This window comes from Hydra vulgaris, chromosome 11, assembly GCF_038396675.1.
Source record: "Hydra vulgaris chromosome 11, alternate assembly HydraT2T_AEP".
Lineage (NCBI taxonomy): Eukaryota > Metazoa > Cnidaria > Hydrozoa > Anthoathecata > Hydridae > Hydra > Hydra vulgaris.
Window position 1 is genome coordinate 49,427,556 of NC_088930.1, and position 21,485 is coordinate 49,449,040.

A 21,485-nucleotide genomic window follows, 5' to 3' on the forward strand; every position below is an offset into this window, starting at 1 on the left:
ACTTATATACTTCAATTTTATATTTTGAAGCATTTATATATTTTGCAAAGTTTGATATTTTGCTGCATTTTTTTAGTTTCACTGCATTTGTATTTTTAACTGCATTTGTGTAATTTACAACATTTTTATAGTTCACTGTATTGGTGTATTTTTAAAGTTATTTGTATGTTTCATAGTATTTGTATATTTCACAGTATTTGTATATTTCACTGTATTTGTATATTTCACTGTATTTGTATATTTCACTATTATACTTTTTAATATAATATATTTAAATTTTTTTAATAATCAGTTATACAATAAGTCTATAAATCTATGATATATTTTAACGGTTGTAGAAATATATTTATTTTAAAAGTTTGTTTTTAAATTTAAATTTTAATTAAATATGACAATAATTTTCTTTATGTTTTCAAGATGTTGTTTTTTTATGCCTGATGAAACTTTTTATATTACTGAGTTTTTAAACAACTTTTATGATGAAGGTTTTTCAATTTTTATCTAAAAGTTAAGTTAATAAAAACATTAAAAATTAAATAAAAACCTGACTGTGAAATTTAGTTTTTGTAGATTGAATAAAATTGAATTAAGATTGAATAATTGTTATTGAAAAATAGAACGAGAAATAGAACAAGAAATTGAACGAGAAATGAAATAAAAATTGTTTAGCAATAACTTTAATAGTCATGAAAAATAAAATAATTTTTTTGTTGTGTCTTGTTATTGTTATATCTTATATAACAATATAAGTTATGAAGGAATAATTTTGATTACACTTTTTGTCTAACCATCCAGGATTATAGAAAGAAAAAAAAACAACCTCTGTTTGATTTTCAATTTATTGCAAATGAATTTGTTATGTTTATTATTATTATTTGTTATGTTTATTATTATTCTCCTATACATTCATATTACTTAATATTCACAAATTTTTTCAGGTTTTTTATTACTTAGAAAATAGAACATAATAAAGCTGGAGGTCATTCCTACTAACAGTGACTTAGTGCACTTGGCTAGTGCAGTTGCAGATGCTGAAGATTTTGCTATTCCTATTCTACTGCTTGACTTAAAAAGTATTATTGAATATTTCTCTCTTGTTCTCTATATTTAACTTTGCTCACCTTTGAATCTTAGTGGTACAATAGATATATATGCAAAATTTTAGTCTGATTGGACAATATTTAGAGGCTGCACACATTGATCACTTTTGTCTCAAATTAATAAAATTTATAATTTAAAGTTCTTTAAATTAGTATATGTTTACTTTCCCTTATTCTCACGTAAGTTTCTTTTTTTGCAGGTTAATAATTGAGCTTAATAATATAGAAACTAAATGAAGTATTTGATGGGGTAAACTAGCAATTAATATTTAAGAGTATCTTTTGAAAAATCCTCTCAATTTTGTCTTTCATTGGGTAAATAGTATGTATTTTGTAATGTATTTTATAATGGCATGAATTTGATACTACTGCATGTAATGCAGGAACAATCCAAGCGATGTGTACTAGAATAAAAAGCGAAACAAGTATAGTACATAGTATAAATATAGTGGTTAGCTTGCTGTAAAAATACAAAGTAGGGTTGTAGTTTGCAAATCAGTAGTTCTGATATCCGATCTTTCTAGAGTGACTCTGTTCATTAAAAAGTCATATACAAAAAGGTTGGATAAATAAACTTCTGTTTAAGGATTTTAAGTGGAATAATGGGTGATAATGGTTAACTGCATCCATGGTCACTGCACTCCTGAATAACTCCACGCCCTGAAGTCATCCATAAGAGGACTACAAAGAGTTATTACTATTAGGTTTTTATAATATATTTTACATCGCAATTGAATATGCCTCCGTTTGAATTAAAAGGAATGTATCAAGTAGCTAATTTTGTCAGTCTCATTTATCCTTGCTTGGTAGGCTCCAAAGAATGATCTAAATTTGCTAAAGTTTCTGATCACTTACCCAGATGCAGACATCATAATTGCTTAAAGACACTGTTGATATCAGTCAGAGACAGTCAAAGAAATTATAAATTCCAAATTTGGAAACCCAACTTGCAAAAAATAAGGAACTGAAGCAGTTAGAGGGTAAAAGTCTAAACTTGTAGGAAAAGATGTTAGCCATTTCGTTACCAAAAATAAAAAAATGTTCTTAGAATTGTTTAGGATCTGATATGACAGAATACTGCAGTGATTCACTAAAACACATTGTGAATGCTCTTTGAATGTAGTCAATGAAACTGCAGAAAGAGGGCAACTCTGATAAAAATTCAACAAATTAGTGACACTTTTTTATATAGGTGAACTACAAATACAATTCTTGTTAAAGGTAACTGAGCATCATAGAAAAGTCATTGCCGAGCAAACAAAGGAACCAGTTGCATCATATAAATTCAATTAAAATATATAATAAATTCAATTAAAATATATTATAAATTCAAATGCAGTTGTTTTACATAATGCCTGTTAATCTTAGTATTTAGAGTTATCATTATTTTGAGTTTTTAATTTCTTGTTTTTCCAATAAATATCATAAATATTTAAAGTTTCATATTTTTATAAAAGTGATCAAAGTGTTTAATATCTAAATATTATATAATCTTCCTGAAATTTTGATTCATGTCTTTAACATAGGCTCTGGGAGGCAGATTTGTCTTGTGGAAAAATTTTAATTAAAAATTTTGTAAAAAAGAATTTTGTACTCCAGTAAATGTACTGTTACTTGAGTGAAATTTTACTCAAGTACAATTAAACGTTACCGGTTGAAAGTTTACTCAAGTAAAAGTAAATAGTAGCTCATTAAAAATGTACTCAGAGTAAATGTTACCAGGTTACTTTTTAAACAGCCATTCTCAGGTAACAGACCTGTAAAATAAAAAACATAAACAAGGTGTCTATTCTTTTCAGTGTGTATTTACAATTATTATATTTAAGTAATATTTGTGCTATCCATACTTATAACAAATCTTCAAAATAAAGCCAATAATTGTGTTATTAGGGTATATGATTAATTAAAAATAACAAGTTAGTTTTCATGTTTTTTCATAGTACTTTGTAAAATGTAAACATAGTAAATCTTTGTTTTAAATTTTCTTTTAAAATTCTGAAAGAAAGATTAAAATTTGAAACATAATTGTCTTCGTAAATGTCCTCGTAACTTTATTTAAAACATCAATGAAAAATATATGGAAACAATTTTATAAAACAGGCGATAAATTTTTATCAACTAAAATTATTAATTCATATGGTTTTAAATGCAGCAAAATTAATGTTTAAAAAAAATATACTTAAGCAAAAGCAAAAGTACACATTTTAAAAAATATTTAAAAAGTAAAAATTCACAAAAAAACTACTCAATTACAGTAACACCAATTCTATGGCACTCAATTACAGTAACACCAGTTCTATGGCACGGTGCTGAGTCATGCATGAGCATATACTCTTCATTACCAGGGAACCATTCTTGGACCTGGGCAGGAGCCTGTTTTCCAGTACTCACTTGTACTGGTCCTGACTCATGGCCCCTTCCACAATGTAGAGGCAGCCCACACCCTTGGCTGAGATCACAGACCACACCATTACAATCACAGGATGTTAACCTTTTGCAAAAGGCAGTCATGGTATTTTTCTCCTGTGCATCATCGATTATATGAACTTTTGTCCATGAAAATTTGAAATGTTGACTTGTCGGAGAAGCAGACCTAAAAACTATTACAAAGATATTTTAAATTTTAAACCTATGATTTTGCTGTTTTTTTTTTTTTTACAATAACATAAATTTTATTTACTCTACTCCAGTCTTCAATAGTCATATGCTGGTGTTTTCTAGCTCATTCTAGTCACTTATTTTTTATGGCTTCAGTTAAACGTGGTTTTTTGTTTGAATGACGACCCATTAAATTCTCTTCAGCCAACCTTCTCGAACCATTCTTTTGGAGGCATTAATTCCTTCATTGTTTATCATTGTAGCTAGTTGAGCCACACTTTTTTTTCTGTTTTCTTTAAGTTTACTGTCACAATGTGGAGTAGTGATTCTTTTTCTGCCACTTTTGCCAACATGGTCTGGTTCTAGAGACACATTTGTTTTGATTTTTCTTTTAATTTGGCTTACTACTGACTCTGAAACACTTGCAATTGCTGCTATTTCTCTCTGAGAATGTGTAGATTGAAGAAGTAAGGTTTTTTTTTCCCCTGCTTTTTCTTGGCGTTAAGTCTGAAGAACTTGTCCATACTAAAAAAATCAATGAGAGGTGAGAAAGGTTAGTTTTTATGTCAGGATTTATGCATATGCAAATTAGCATGAATAATAAATTATTAACCATAACTAAAGGAACTATTAACTTGAAATCAATTTTGAACTTACTCCAACCACACTTTTCTACAATTGACAGCTAATTGAGTAATAAGCTAACTTTTTGACAGATAGGGTGGACTGACACAATTGCCTCAATTTAAAAACAACAAAATTATTTAAAAACAATTTATTTGCTTGCAAAAATCATTTAAACTTTAAAATTACTTAAAAAGTAAAGTGTCCCTAATAATTTGGCAACCCACTGTGTATATATATATATATATATATATATATATATATATATATATATATATATATATATATATATATATATATATATATATATATATATATATATATATATATATATATTATATATTATATATATATATATATATTATATATTATACATATATTATATATATATATATATATATATATATATATATATATATATATATATATATATATATATATATATATATATATATATATATATATATATATATATTATATTATATATTATATATATATATATATATATTATATATTATACATATATTATATATATATATATATATATATATATATATATATATATATATATATATATATATATATATTATATATTATATATATATATATATATATTATATATTATACATATATTATATATATATATATATATATATATATATATATATATATATATATATATATATATATATATATATATATATATATATATATGTATTAAGATGCAGTAAATTTTCATTTTTTTTAGAGTTCATTTAGCCTGGGTGTGTAAAAGTTTTCCATTCATTTCTTAAATACTCTGAAAAAATATTAACGCTCTAGGAAATTATCTTGAGGTGCCCCAAGACCTTTAAAATTTAATGGGTTTCTAATATTATATAAAAAAAAGTTTTTCAAAAGTTAGTCATGTTGGGTCTTAAATGAAACGAAACTATATAAAAGTTTCAAAAATAATAATCATTTTACAAAAAAAAATAATTACTTTTAATTTTACTACAATAAAAATAAAATATCTCCACTAAAAATGAAAAATGAGCACTTATGCAAGTTTTTTTCGTAATAATATTTTTAATTAGTTTTTTATAAAATGATTATTATTTTAAAATTTTTTATATAGTTTCTCTTCAATTGAGATCCAACATGATATACTTTTTTTTATAATATTAGGGACCCATTAAATTTTCAAAGGTCTTGGGGCACCTCAAGATAATTTCCAAGAGCATTGATATTTTTCCAAGGTATTTCTGAAATGAATGGACAACTTTAGCTCACCCAAGCTAAATGATTTTTAAAAAAAATTAAAATTTGCACACCCTAATATATACGTGATTCCTTGTTTTCATAAAAAAAGATTTAAACTCAGATTTAAACTTGCTAAATACTCAGATTTAAAGTTGACGTAAATAAAAAAGGTGTATTTTATAAAAAGTGTTTATTTTATTTTCAGAAATAATTGACAATGAGCAAACAGATAAGCAACGTGCACTACTTCTGTCTGATGTTCGAAAATTTGAATTTCCTCAAATCATACTAACAGGTTATTTTTTTTTTACTATACAAACAAACAAAATTATTTCAATAAAAGATTAGTTGATATGTTTACCTAATTTACCTAATTAACTTCTTAGAAAATTTAAATTTCACAATTCCTTGTTCAGATCTCAGTGTTGATGAGTACTATCCTTTGAACTAAAAAGACTCCAATAGTCACATGCTTAGATTGGGAGTATACATACGCAATTCATTAGCTTGTGATCAGTTTCTCCTTTTTCTTCCTTAGGTGGTTCCGATCATGCAACGATCTCTACAAATTTTTCAACTCATACTTCTTTTTTGAACTCAACCTATCACCACACTGCTTACTGGTACCCTAAAGCTGACTGGAATTCTTTTTGTGATCTTCTTTGTGACTGTCCTTGGGCTGATATCTGTTCTTTCTTAGCTGATAAATGCGCCTCCTATGTAACCTCCTGGATTCAGGCAGGAATGGAAGCTATAATTTCTTCTGGTTGGTTTCAAGTTAAGCCTTACTCTACTCCGTGGTTTTCATCTTCTCGTGCAGCTGCTATATCAAATCCTAATCATTTTTTACATCTTTTTCCAAAGAACAACTCTCTTGAGAATAAACAGCTGTTTATTTTTGCAAGAAATTGATGTAACCCATTGTTAGATATTCAAATCATTCCAGCTTTGGTTGCTAAAATCATATCTCAATTAAACTATTCTATTGAGTGTATTCCAGACAACATCCATGTCATAGTCTTACAAAATTGTTCTCCAGAACTCTCTTCAAGCAGTACTTGCTGGAAAATGGCATCTGTTGTTTCAAGTTTCAAAAACATCTGGAAAATATTCTGACCCCTCTAATTATCGTCTGATCAGTTTTCTTTCTGTTATTAGTAAGATCTTTATGTCTTTGATCAACAAATTTCTCATACTCCATTTTTAGTTGAATAACTTACTGTCAGACAATCAATACAGTTTTTGATTCTCTCGCTCTACTGCTGACTTGCTAACTACTGTGGCTGTAAGATTTTATCATGCATTAGATAGAAACGGAGAAGCGAGGGCTATTTCTTTTGACATTATCTTCTCCATAAGCATGCTTCATATGGTGTATCTGGGTTTTTGAGATTATCAAATCGTTTCTTTCTAACAGCTTTATTAAAGTCATCCTTGAAGGCTAACACTCTTCTTCATTTCCAGTAACTTCTGGGGTACCTAAAGGTTCTATCCTTGGGCCTGTTTTGTTTCTAATCTACATTAATGATCCTCAGGATAACCTTACATATAAAGCAGCTCTTTTTGCTGTTGACTCAACTTTATATTCCTGTCTTGAGAAAAAATGTTCTCTTTTCGATTGATAATGGCAATCAGCCGATCTTGAATCTGATCTCACTTCTGTAACAGATTGGAGCTCATTGTGGTTTGTAAATTTTAACTCCAGCAAAACTCAGTTATTCACTGCAAACAACTATCGCAATACTGTGGACATTCCTATATTAATGAATGGCAACCCTCTCAACGAGTCCCCTTCTTTATGTCCTCTTTGAATATTGTTTACTACTGACCTTTCATGAAAGCCATATATATAATTGATTGCTAAGTTAGCATCTGCTAAGGTTGCTTTTCTTTATTGTGTTTGCCATTTTCTTACTTCTGATTCCACTCTTTACTTGTGAAAAACTTTCATTTGTTCTTGTATTGAATACTGTTGTCATAATTAGGCTGGTTCATCTAATAATGCTCTTTCTTTTCTAGACAAGGTCCAAAAGGGCATTGTAAACGTAGTTGGACCCGCTCTATCTGCTAAACTTGAGCCTCTTTCCCATCATCATAAAGTTGCATGTCTTTCTCTTTTCTACAAATACTATCATGGTTGCAGCTCAAAAGAGCCATCATTTCTAGTTCCATCAACTAAAACTCATTCTGGCTTGACTTATCATTCAACAAAGTCTCATTCTTTTACATTATCAACTTGTTTCTCCATGCAGGGGCCTTGTTTGCCAAGGTTCTTGTTTTGGAGTTATTGAGTTTTAAGAGGGTTGTAATCACAACTTAAGTAGCCTCCTCGACTGTAGTGGCCTTCATGGCCTTGAGGAGGTAAGTTTAAATTTAAAAAAATGCATTATTCTCATTTTTATTAATTTTTTTTTTTTTCCCTGAACTTCAACTTTCTCCCATCATCTTTTCCTGACTCATACAACCTACAACTTTTCAAGCTTCCTGTCGACTATTTCCTTGCTCTATAACTCTTTTTTTTTTTCCTAGTAATTCGTAACTTAAAAGCGGTTGCATGCAGCCTTGTTAGGAGTGAATCAGAATTAAAAAAAAAATTATCATTGTGTTACTTTTAAAGTGCTATTGATGTGTTCTTTTTAGAGTATTAAAAACGGTATTATATTTTTTGCAAGCAATGTATATTATATATATATCAGGTCTTATTTTAAATAAAAAATGCTTAATGCATTACGCATTTTTTAATGGGATATTTAGCGTCACAAAATTCTCTTTACTTTTTAATTTTTTAAAGACATTTTAAACTTTTTTTAAATTACTGCAATAATATTAATTATTACAAAATGAATTGATTGTAATTTAACTTTATATTACTATAAAGGAATGTTTATTTTATTTTATTTTTTTTTTAATATTAAATAATTAAATTTAGTATTGCATTTTTAAAAATGTTTGATATTAACAAATTTTTTTCTTTTCTCTACATTTGCATAAATGAATTAAAATATGTTAATTTTTTGAATTTTTAAAATGATTATTTCTTAAAGTTCTAAATTGCGCCTTTTCAACTACAAATGATTATTTCTTAAATTTCTAAATTGCGCCTTTGCAACTACTAATGATTATTTCTTAAATTTCTAAATTGCGCCTTTGCAACTACAAATGATTATTTATTTGCAACTACAAATGATTATTTATTTGCAACTACAAATGATTATTTATTTGCAACTACAAATGATTATTTATTTGCAACTACAAATGATTATTTATTTGCAACTACAAATGATTATTTATTTGCAATTACAAATGATTATTTATTTAAAAAAATTAGTGAGTAGCAAATAAAAAATTACCTTAACTTATTTACTTTATTTATTATTTACTTTATTTATTATTTACTTTATTTATTATTTACTTTATTTATTATTTACTTTATTTATTATTTACTTTATTTATTATTTACTTTATTTATTATTTACTTTATTTATTATTTACTTTATTTATTATTTAATTTATTTATTATTTACTTTATTTATTGATTTTAGTTTATTATTTTATTGTTAAAATTATAATGGTGAATATATTGTTTATTAAAAAATAATCGCTGCAATTTAACTTGCGTTATAAAAAAAAGTTTAACTTACGTTTTGTGCAAATTTTTGATGCAGTCATTTATTTAAAATTTAATTTTGAGTAACAAAAAAATGTTCAGGAAGGAAAGCTGAAAAAACAATTGCGATTAAATTAGCTGAATTTTTTTTTTAAGAACAAAAAAAATTAAATTATTGAACAATAATTAGTAATATTTTTAAATAGATTTGACAGTTAAGTTAAACCCAAGCATTAACTTTAATTTTAATAAACTTAAATATATTTTTTGAATAAAAAAGTCTGATTTAAATTTTTTTTTTTTTTTATCAGAATAAGATTATATATTTTTATTAAATTAGTTTTAAATTAAATCATTTATTTTTTATCAGAATTAAATTATGTTTTTATGATCTTTGCCTCAAGCTTAAAAAATCAATCATTAACATGTGATAACTAAAAATCTGGAAAGTTTGTGTAAATATAAAAATACAAAGGAAAAATTTTATATAATTGCAATCACTTCTATAGTGTTGCAAATTTAATTCTTTAAATCTATTATTAAAAAATAATTTATTTAGGAATAATTAAAAATAAAAAAAAAGCTTATAACGAAGACTCCCTAAGAAAATGAGTGTATGCATTTTTGAATTTGCATCCGGATGACAACAAAAACTTTATTGTAAATCATTTTCGAATGGAGAACATACCAAAATCTACTATTTATAATATACTAAAAAAGAAAGGGGAACAATATAGGACCAGAAAGAAAAGTCGGAAGTGCTCGCAAAGCAATAAAGATGCCTGCAAAAGAGATAAAGGCGCCTTAAAAAATCGATTGATCAAAAGGATGGTATTTCACAGCGTGGTCTTGCAAAACAATTTCATGTATCACAACCATACATACGCAAAATTATTCACCAAAAAACTAGCATTCATTATTGTAAAAAAACTAAAACACCAAAAAGAACACCGGCTCAGAAAACAGCTGATTGTTCAAAGTGCCACAGGTTGGTTTTAATTTTTTGGAAAAAAATTGTTATTATTGACGATGAATTGTATTTTTATTTAAGCAACACTAATATTTCTGGAAATGCTTGACTTTACTCTTCTGACATAAATGCAGCATCAAACGATGTAAGGTTAAAAAGAAAAGACAAATTTGATACAAAATTACTTGTTTGGATTGTATTCTCTACAAAGGGAATCTCTCAGCAGTACATTGCTCCGTCAGTCCAAGCAGTCAATGAAGATGTGTATATTTCAAAATGTCTTGTTTGATTGGAGAAGTTCATTGAAAAACATCATAAAAATGAAAATTTTGTTTTTTGGCCTGATCTAGCTTCGTCGCATTATTCACATAAAGTACAAAGTTATCTTGAAGCAAAAAATATTGAATTTGTACCAAAAGTGCATAATCCTGAAAATGTGCCAGAATTATGTCCAATTGAACTTAAGAGATTAATGTACAACAAAAACTGGCAAGCTGAAAACCTAGGCAAACTTAAAAAGCAGATAGAGTTTTCAATTAAAAGAATCAACATAGAACGTGTACATCGGCTTGCTGCTGCCACATTTACAAGAGTAGACACTGTTCGTTGTCATTGCATAAAAAACTTATAAATCTATTTATTTTTATTATTTAGATGTTTTTTGTTATTATACTTTTTAAATTGTTAAAAAAGATGACTCCGTTAAAAAGTTATACCATTTTTAATTTTGTCCAGATTTTTAGTTATCACATGTTACAATAAAAATAAAATAACAATACAAATAAAAACAAAATAAAAAATGAACTTTTAATTTTATTTGAGTTTTTTTTCATTAGTAATAGCGCTTATATTAAACATAATTGTCATTCAAACTTTTTTAACAAATGTTCTTACATAAACGTCATTCAAAAGTTAATTTGACTTTTTTTTAAATTAATTACTTCTTTTATCTTACCACTTATAGAATAATTTAAAAGTTAAAAAATTGTAAAAAGTCGCCTAACCGAAATCACTTACTGCTTACATAAAATTGCTTAAGGTGTATGATAAACCAGACAACTTATTATAAACTTTTTTTTATACTATATATATATATATATATATATATATATATATATATATATATATATATATATATATATATATATATATATATATATATATATATATATATATATATATATATATATATATATATATATATATATATATATATATATATATTTATATTTGTTATAAAGACACTTTAGCAAGCCTAAAAAAAAAAAAAATTTAATACTTAGGCCAAACAGTTGTCCGGCTTAAGTATAAAAAAAATTTATAATAAGTTGTCTGGCTTATCCTAACTTATAAAAATTAACAAATAAGAAATGAATTAAGTTGATCAAGTCAACTTTTGATTTGTCATTCGATTATGCAAAGTCATTCATTCAAAGTGTTAAAAAAAACTTTATTTTCTAATCACCTTAAGTTATTTTTTAGCGCATTATTAGTTTGTCATTAACTTTAAGATTTTTGATATAAATATCTTGTCCATTTATGATTATTTTTTTATATATATATTACAAAATATATTTGTTATATTTATAATAAAAATATTGTTATTATATTTATAATATCAAATGTATTTTTTAAATTCATTTAGTTAAAACTATAGTTTAAACTAAACGACTGTTTGTAAAATTGTAAACGATTGTTTAGTAAAAACATTATTTAAAATCGACAAAAATGCGCAAATTAGAACAAAGTATCAAGCTCATTCATTCAGTTTAATTACAAAAATGTTTTTTTTTTAAACCAATTTTTTTTGCTCTTTTAGAGTAATTTTTTTTTCTGTTTGTGTTAGCTTTCCCACTACATCATTCGCCTATAACTCTATAGCAGGACTTAAATTAAATACATTAGAATCTTTTCCTTGCAAACTTACTTGAATTAAATTTTGAAAAAGTGCTTATTCAGAGAATTGTGTGTGTCCGTTTTCACTCTATTTCATTATTGAAAAAAGGCGTTCATGTATCAAACTCATTCAACTTTTGCATTGAAAAAAGGCGTTCAACTTTTGCATTAGGTACAGGCAAAGTAAATAATAGTTCGATGGGAAGTTGAACTGGAATCCATTCATTTTTCATCAAGCTGGAAAATATTTGGTGTCATAACTTGCGGTAACCAGTATTATGTGGTACTAAGTACTTTACTTAGTCATAAACTTTTTCTATTCCTTCATCCAAGAATGCATTCTTTTCAATACTTTGATAATTTTTGTACTCTACACATCAGGGATATTATCACATGTTTCTAAACGTTCTATGATTTAATTCGTTACTAACTTAATAAGAATAGACTTTGAATTTTTTACTGAACATTTAGCATTTACAAAATTGTTAAGTGCGACACCTTTGAAATAAAACTTTCCAGCCTTTTCAGTCTCTTTGACAAGAAAATGTTTTACTGTTAGCAAATCAATAAATTTTGTCTTTTGAATACGATTTTGAATATGCATTCATTTTATGATTATTTTTATACTTTTTATATAATTTTTCAAGCACAAACAAAAGCAATTATATTTAGCTTAAAGCATTATGATGTTTTCAAGTCAACATTCTTTCTACTAATTATAAACTTGTATTATTTATTATTTTTCAAAATTTTCACAGAAACTTAATTGTTTCTATATGGTTATGCAAATTCGATTTATTAAAAAAAATTCAATTCATTCAAAATTGTTTATTAACGGGTAGTAAACTTTTTGTTTATATAAATTTTGTAATACCTTTGTTTCTCTTTTTAAACGACATTTTACTTTTAATGTCTTTGTGTCCATGTTTTACTTTTCTCTTTTTAATGTTTTTATAATGTTTGTTTTGGAATTTTTTTGAATTTTTAATGTAATGTTTGACTTGCAATTCTTGCCGAATTAATTTGATCGTCCAGAATTGATTTTGGGAGATCAAATATCATTTTTTCCAAAAGCAGACAATCATTGGTTGTTGATCAACCGCTATTTTAAATGCTGTATATATATATATATGTTTGTAAATCAGCTTAAAGCAGACATATATGTATAAAATATCCATCCTAAAACGAACCGTTTTGTAAAGCGGACAATTAGTTGTCCGCTTTGCATTTTGCGATAAAATTTTAGCAAAGTTTTTAAAAAAAAGGAATTTAAAGTCAAGAAATTTTAACAGTTTAAATCAAGAAATACAAAAAATTTCTTGTTTTTAAAGTATGAATATGTTTAATATTATATAATATATGTTTTATATTATATTAATATATTTAATATTTTACATAATTAATTTTAATATAATTACGGTATTAATTTAATTACGGAAGAGAATCATTTTTCATAATTATAGTAGAAAATTATTTATTCTTTTAATTAAAGAAGAAATAATTATCTATCATAATTAGAAAAAATGATTTTGTCAATATATCTTTTATTCACTTTTATTTTAAAAAAAGGAATTTAAAGTTTAGACTGTTAAATCAAGAAATACAAAAAATTTCTTGTTTTTAAAGTATGAATATGTTTAATTAAAGAAAAAAAAGTTAACATATTCACAATTATTCTTTATTAATTTGTTCTGATTTTTTTTTAACTTGTAAGTAACAAGTACAGTTAATGTATTCAGTCATTTTTTTGTAAAAAGGGTGTGTGATTTTTGTAAAAAGGGTGTGTAATTTTTGTAAAAAAGGTGTGTGATTCTTAAAATAATTACTTCTTTGAAGGATTTGCTTTTCTAGACCAAGGCTTGCAGAAGTTTATTGTGATTTAAAATATCCCTGTCTTTGTGCTTTAGGTTTAGTAAAGGCTATAGTTAGTGTCTCAATAGAAGTATTCATATTGTTCAGATGCTAAATGCATCTAGCAATATGAGTAATTTTATTGAGGTACCTTAAGCCTTTTGGGATAGGCAGAAAATTTTTGTTGACATTACTTATGGGTTTTTCGTTGTGCATCCTTGAAGTTGACTTGTTATTTCCTAATTTGTTCACTGCTCTAAGACACAGCTTAGTGGTTCAGAGATAAGCTTGTAACTTTTTTATTTTCCTAATATTGATAAATGCTGTTTATACTCATTTTTAACTTTTTAAATAAATTTTATATTTATTATCAAAACTAAAATAATGCTTTCTTCTCTTATTCCTCCAGCCATTTGAACCATCCAACCAAAACCCAAATCTCTTGGCTTGGTATTCAGATAAGTTGCATCTTTTTAAATATAATTTTATTTTTTAAAAACCTTTACTCATCAATTTTTTTACTCAGTTTTTTTACTCATCATTTTTTTTATCATCAGTTTTTTTTTCCTTGAACATCATGTTTTAGAATTCTTTCCAATTTTTATCATTTCTTGACTATTTAAAGTTTTTTTTTTTAAATAATTTTTCTTTACTGAAAATTATTTGACTATTGTTGACTATTTTTTTTGTAACTTTTTCAACTTTTTTTATATTTTGATACTTTTTTTTATTTTTTATTCAATCATTTTTGTTTATATTATCAACTTTTTCTTTTTAGTACTCGAACAAGACTTCCGTTTAGTGACTGGTTCTTGGCTTACTGCATGTCAGTTATGTTCCATATTAATTGAATGCTGCTATGGTTATGCAGATGCAAGCAAAGATGGATATCCTTTAACTATTGTTTCTGTTATATTAAAAGTCATTTCAAAAATAATCCAAAATCATAAAGGTGGTGATAAAGTAAGTCATAATAGCTGATTATTGAACAAGCATGGAGTCAACCAACATTACTATTGCCATAACATTAATTTCTTATTAAGTTTTAATAAGAAATATAATTTTGTATTTAAAATTGTATGTATGTATGTATGTATGTATGTATGTATGTATGTATGTATGTATGTATGTATGTATGTATGTATGTATGTATATTCACACACACATATATATCATCATATATATATATATATATATATATATATATATATATATATATATATATATATATATATATATATATATTTATAATATTTTTTCCAGATTCCGAGGGTTGTGTATACATATATATATATTAACTAATTTACTTCAAATAAGGCTAAATGTTTAGTTTTGTGTAAAAATATAAAATATTTTTTCAATTATATATGTATGTAACTTGTTTGCAAAATTATAGATTACCAAGCAAGTTTTGTGTTCTAACATATCAATGTTAGTTTCTACATTAACAGACTGTATGAAATATTATCCGTATATCATAGTATCAGGTAAGTTAATATATCACTAAGAAATATTGTTTTTAAGAAATTTTACAATTTAATGTTACAATTATGTATTGTAACATTTTTTTAATTTTACAAAATTTAACTCAATTTTGCCAATTAATTTAGTGATGTATTTATAAGTTCATTATTTACTAGTTGATGTATGTTATGTTGTTGTAATTGATGTATGTTATGTTGTAGTTAATGTTTGTTATTTTGTCATAGTTAATGTGTGTATGTTATGTTGTTGTAGTTGATGTATGTTATGTTGTTGTAGTTGATGTATGCTATGTTGTTGTAGTTGATGTATGTTATGTTGATGTATGCTATGTTGTTGTAGTTGGTGTATGTTATGTTGTAGTTGGTGTATGTTATGTTGTAGTTAATGTTTGTTATTTTGTCATAGTTAATGTGTGTATGTTATGCTGTTGTAGTTTATGTATGTTATTATGTTTTCATAGTTGATGTATATTATGTTATGTTATTGAGAAGAAATAAAGGAAAATTAAAAGTTACATATTGTAGATAAGGTGTTGCACTCAAAATTCAGTCTGATTGTAAAGCATTAGAAGTTTTTTTTTGATTATTTTGATACCACATTAATAGACTTACGTTTTGACCCATCAAGATCTGTGAGTCTTGATGGGTCCAAGTATTGATGGGTACAAACACATTGTATTATGTATTTGAGATTTAAACATCAGATTATTGGTATACTGTGCCAATACTGTTCAAAATATTTTGAAGTTGTTGAGATAAATATATTTAGGTAGGTCAATATAGTTTTAGCATTCTTAGGCATATCTGAACAAGTTTGACCTTCATGAATTATATTTATATTGTTATCCTTGCTCATTTAGATCAGCATTATCCTGATGTATTCTATGCACTTAATGTTCAAAAATGCAGATTTTAATTTTAACTAAAAAATATTAATGTTTAGATAATATCTAAACTCAAGCCCTCAGTTCATGAATGTACAGAAGCCCCCACGGCTCATAATTTCAGTATGACATCATCTATGATGTTTTATGCAAGGTTTATAATGAGAAAATAAGAAAGTAAAAATAAAATATCAGAATCACAAAGATTAGAAAAATAGAATTGCCAGAAAGCATGCCAAAGAAACTTAATATAAACTTTTTGAGTTTACCACATTCAAAAAGTCCTTTAAAAAATTCAATAAAAAATGTGCAGTAACAATTTAAATTAATATTAAAGTTTAATTGATTTCAATTATGAATGTTTTTACATTCATTGATTTTTTGAAGATAAAGAAAATTATGGGAGCTGTGTTTTAGCCAGCTTTGAGTCGATTTCAAATATATGGTTTAGACAAGTTTCCATAAAACCATTTTATAATTCAAATGACATTGTGAAAAATGTAAATTTTAGAACCAGTTGCCCTTTCTGGCATCAACTTACTTAGCAGTTTTTTTATTTCTATTGTGATACTTCCACTAAGATTACCATCCTCTACCCACAATTAAATTAGGGGTTTTTTATCAGAGTTTTCCTTTTCCTAAGTAAATTGTCTTCATTAATCTCTTATCACAGCTCACTTTCCTCATATGAGACTGGCTGTGCTGCAGTATCTGCCCAAACCTGAACCCTCAGTTGATGTTTGTATTAAAGCCCCGCCCCCAAATGGGTATTTCACTATGTAATCATCTTTATGCAAAGCTAAGTATGCAAAGTGCGTTTATATATATATATATATATATATATATATATATATATATATATATATATATATATATATATATACATACATACATATATATATATACATATATATATATATATATATATATATATATATATATATATATATGTATATATATATATATATATATATATACACACATACATATATATATATATACACACATATATATATACATATATATACATATATATACATATATATATATATATATATATATATATATATATATATATATATATATATATATGTATATATATATGTATATATATATATATATATTAAGGTGGTTCTAAAAACACCTTTTTCTGAAAATGACTGCTGGCACCCCCTGAATATGTTGTATATAATTAAAAAAATGCTAGGTTTAAGAAATTTTTGAATAAAAAATATTTTAAGGGGTTGCTACCGACCCTCGAACATAATATTGGTCCCTAATATTATTAAAAAAAAAGTTTTTCAAAATTATGTCATGTTGGGTCTCAAATGAAGGGAAATTATATAAAAATTTTAAAAATATTAATCATTTTATAATTAAGTTTTTATTTTAGATTTTAGTAAACAAAAAGTTACGTTTTTTAAATAAAAATGAAAAATTGGGAATTTAACAAGATTTTTTGATTATAATTTTTTTTATCTATGTTTTTTTATAAAATGAATATTATTTTTGAAATTTGTATATGATTTTGCTTCGTTTGAGACCCAACATGACATAATTTTGAAAAACTTTTTTTTTAATAATATTAGGGACCTATATAATGTTCCAGGGTTGGTAGCAACCCCTTAAAATATTTTTTATTCAAAAATTTCTTAAATCTAGCATTTTTTTAATTATATACAACATATTCAGGGGGTGCCAGCAGTCATTTTTAGAAAAAGTTGTTTTTAGAACCACCTTAATATATATATATATATATATATATATATATATATATATATATATATATATATATATATATATATATATATATATATATATATATATATATACATATATATATATATGTATATATAATATTTCATTTAATATAACCTATAAATATTTTGGAGGAGCATATAAACTTCTTGACTTAATCCCCCACTGTGATCAAGAAAACCCATTAGATTTGATAGTGTGTCACCTTGGATTTTTTTATCATTATGGTACCATTTAATCAAATTAGAAATAAGTTTCACTTGCAAAAATAAATCCAAAAATTGATACCAGTTTTTATTTTTATTTTTAACCAATTTTGAAATAATTTAAATAAAATAATGGTAATTGCTTTAAGTATTTGCACATTTATAGTATGAGATCATTAAATTCCAAACAATGAATTTCTTTTTAAAACTTGTCACTGACACATTTTAAAAGTTATTTTTTTGCGTAATTACATTAAGTAATGATAGTATTAACTAAAAACATCAACAAACAAGTCAAAATATTTCTCTTAATAAAAATGTCATTGAAAAAGTTACAAAAACAAAAAAAACTCTGCACAGCTATCTACAAAATCCTTCTGCATCGTTACTTTTAATTGCTAAAGCATCTCAATCTTGTCAAACTACTGTTTATAGGGTCATAAAATGATTCACGAGCTCTCTATCTATTGAACAAGCAAAATGATCTGGAAGAAAAAGGGATAAGAAAGCAGCAATTAGTATTCAATAATCATTCACGGAAAATCCTGGCTTATCGAACAGAAAACAATCCAAGAGGTATAGGGTTTTGGAGTTTTTCATCAGGAAAGGTAAAGTCTTATTGAGCCATTAAATATCCAGACCGATCAGATAACCAATCACTGACTGCTAAAGCTCAAGCTCGAAAACTTTATGACAAAATTTATTGGCTGCATAATTATGGATGACAAAACATACATCAAATGTGACTTATAACAGCTCCCAGATCTAAAGTTTTACACTTCAATTTTTGTAGTTGTGTCAGCAACAAGCTCAAGTATAAATCATTGGATAAACTTGGTAAGAAACCTCTCTTGTGACAAGCAATATGCAGCTGTGGTTTGAGATCTCGAGCTTTTGTCACATTGTTAATTTTAAACATGGATGTTTACATCAAGGAATGCTTGCAAGCTAGATTTTTGTCATTTTATCAAAGTCAAGGTGTCTCCTGTTGGTTTAGGCCTGATCTTGCTTCTTATCATTATTCTAAGAAGACCGTAGAGTGGTACAATTCAAGAGACATCATATTCATACCAAAAAGCTTGAAACCATCAAACTGCTCACAGTTTCGTCCTATTGAGAAATTTTGGGGAATTGGCAAAGGGTATTTGCATAAGAATGGCAAAACAATAAGTAAAGCTAATGATTTGATTAAAAGTGGACATTAGTAGGAAAAAAAATTGCCAAAGACAAACTATGCAAATGTCGATGTTGTTGATTAGAATAAATGTTTGCTTATTTGTTCGAAATAATGAAAAATATTAAAATAAAAAGCATTTTTATATTCTTCAAGTTTCTTAGACTAAAATAAATATTGAAGATTTGACATTAGTTCAATTATTATTATTGTTATTTTTTTTGAATTTTGAATTATTCTGAATTTAACAATCAAATTTTTAGTATTTTTTATTACTATTCTTTTATCATTTTAGAAACTTTCAGTTTGTATAATAAGAAAATTTTAATTGTAATAAAATTTTTTTAATATGCCTAATAAATTAAAATTTTTGGATTAAAAAATGAAATGTTTATTTTTTTTTATTTAATAGTATTATCATCGAAAAGCTTCATGCAGTTTTTTATCTACGAAGATGAAAATGTATCCTTGGTTGCATTTTCTTGTTTAAAAAACACAATCAGAATTGACAAGTGATTTTTATTTTTCTTTAGTTTATTTTAATTAGATGCTCTTCAAGTTAGACTATTCTACGTTTTTTATAACTTAGTGATTACAGTTAAAGATTTACAACCACAGTTATGATTTTACTATCACTGTATACAATTTCAGAAAAAATTGACAGTTGTTGGTTAACTGATTGCATAATGTTTGTGCCTGGTTCTACATTTTATGCAACATATTTTTATAAAAACCAAACAATGCATATAAAAGTCTAAGTTTTCAAGTCATTATTTGGTAATAATTTTTTAATAAAAATTTCAGCAAAAATTTTTTTTACATAACTCTAAATAGTTTTCTTGTTTTTTTATCGAAAATATCAAATATCCCTAAAAGTTATCTTGCTCCTGAAGAAGGAGCATGATATCTTTAAAGATCTGCTTATTTAAAAACTTTTTCTAGAAGATGTATTAGAATAGAAGAATTTAAAATAATTTATTGGTTGTTTAGATTTAAAAAAAATTTAACTAATGAATTGATTACTATGAACATTAATGATGACAAAATTTTTTTTTCAAGTTTTTAATTTATTTTGTTTATGGTTGTTAAGTTGATAAGTTAGTCTTAATCGTATTGCCCTTAAATATTTGATAACTATGATCATATAAATTGATTGATAAATTTGATTGTAGATTTTATTCTTCTTAGATTCTCAAGATTACTTATATTGATTCTCATGATTACTTATATTGATTCTCATGGTTTCTTATGTTGATTCTCATGATTACTTATGTTGATTCTCATGATTACTTATGTTGATTCTCATGATTACTTATATTGATTCTCATGATTACTTATGTTGATTCTCATGGTTACTTATGTTGATTCTCATGATTACTTATGTTGATTCTCATGATTCTTATATTGATTCTCATGATTACTTATGTTGATTATGAAATTTTGACTCTTATTTCGTTTGAAGTTTTATCCTGAAGATTTTCTAGGTTTATCTTAAATCTGCATTAATTTATGTTAAATTTGCATTAATTACTACACTAGTTTCATTATTGCTGAGTGGAAATGTTTTTGGAAAAGTATTAGTTTAGATACATTAGTTTATTACTATATTTTTATGGTAAAAAGTTTCCATGATGGAAGAAAAAGACTCCATATGATAACTCTTCATTGTAGATCTGAATTTGATAAAATAGTGTATTTGTCTGCTAGTAATTTGACTTCTGGTTTCCATCAAGAAAAATTATTTGTATTTGTATTACTGTATTACTTGATTGAATCATAATGGTTCTTACATTTTATGTCCAAAAAAAAACTCAAAAATTTTAATTAAAATTAGATAATTTAGAGCAAGATTAGGGAAGCCTTAACATTAGTGCCTTAATAAATCTTGAATCAATAAAATATCAAAATATGTAAGCATTTGTTTACAAATTATTAGCAAAGGTTAAGAATGTTACAACAAAAGTCAAGAATAGACTTTTGAGAAATAGTGAATGACTAGGTATTAGGTAAACAATTTACTACCAGCCTAAAGTTGAAGACTGTAAGTTTTACTATGTTAAGCTTGCTTCATCAAATAGATGGAAATAGCTC

At 25.3% G+C, this 21,485-nt stretch overlaps 1 protein-coding gene across 1 annotated transcript in view; it reads left to right on the forward strand.

Moving 5' to 3' along the window:
- The first annotated feature begins 936 nt into the window (after window positions 1-936).
- LOC101234406 (IQ calmodulin-binding motif-containing protein 1) overlaps window positions 937-21,485 on the forward strand; it is a 32,982-nt gene continuing 12,433 nt past the window's right edge. Inside the window, exons 1-5 of the mRNA XM_065809086.1 lie at window positions 937-1,073; window positions 5,770-5,859; window positions 14,667-14,851; window positions 15,285-15,375; window positions 19,807-19,906. Coding sequence (XP_065665158.1) covers window positions 15,318-15,375; window positions 19,807-19,906 — 158 coding nt within the window. The 5' untranslated portion in view covers window positions 937-1,073; window positions 5,770-5,859; window positions 14,667-14,851; window positions 15,285-15,317. The remainder of the gene's footprint in view (window positions 1,074-5,769; window positions 5,860-14,666; window positions 14,852-15,284; window positions 15,376-19,806; window positions 19,907-21,485) is intronic.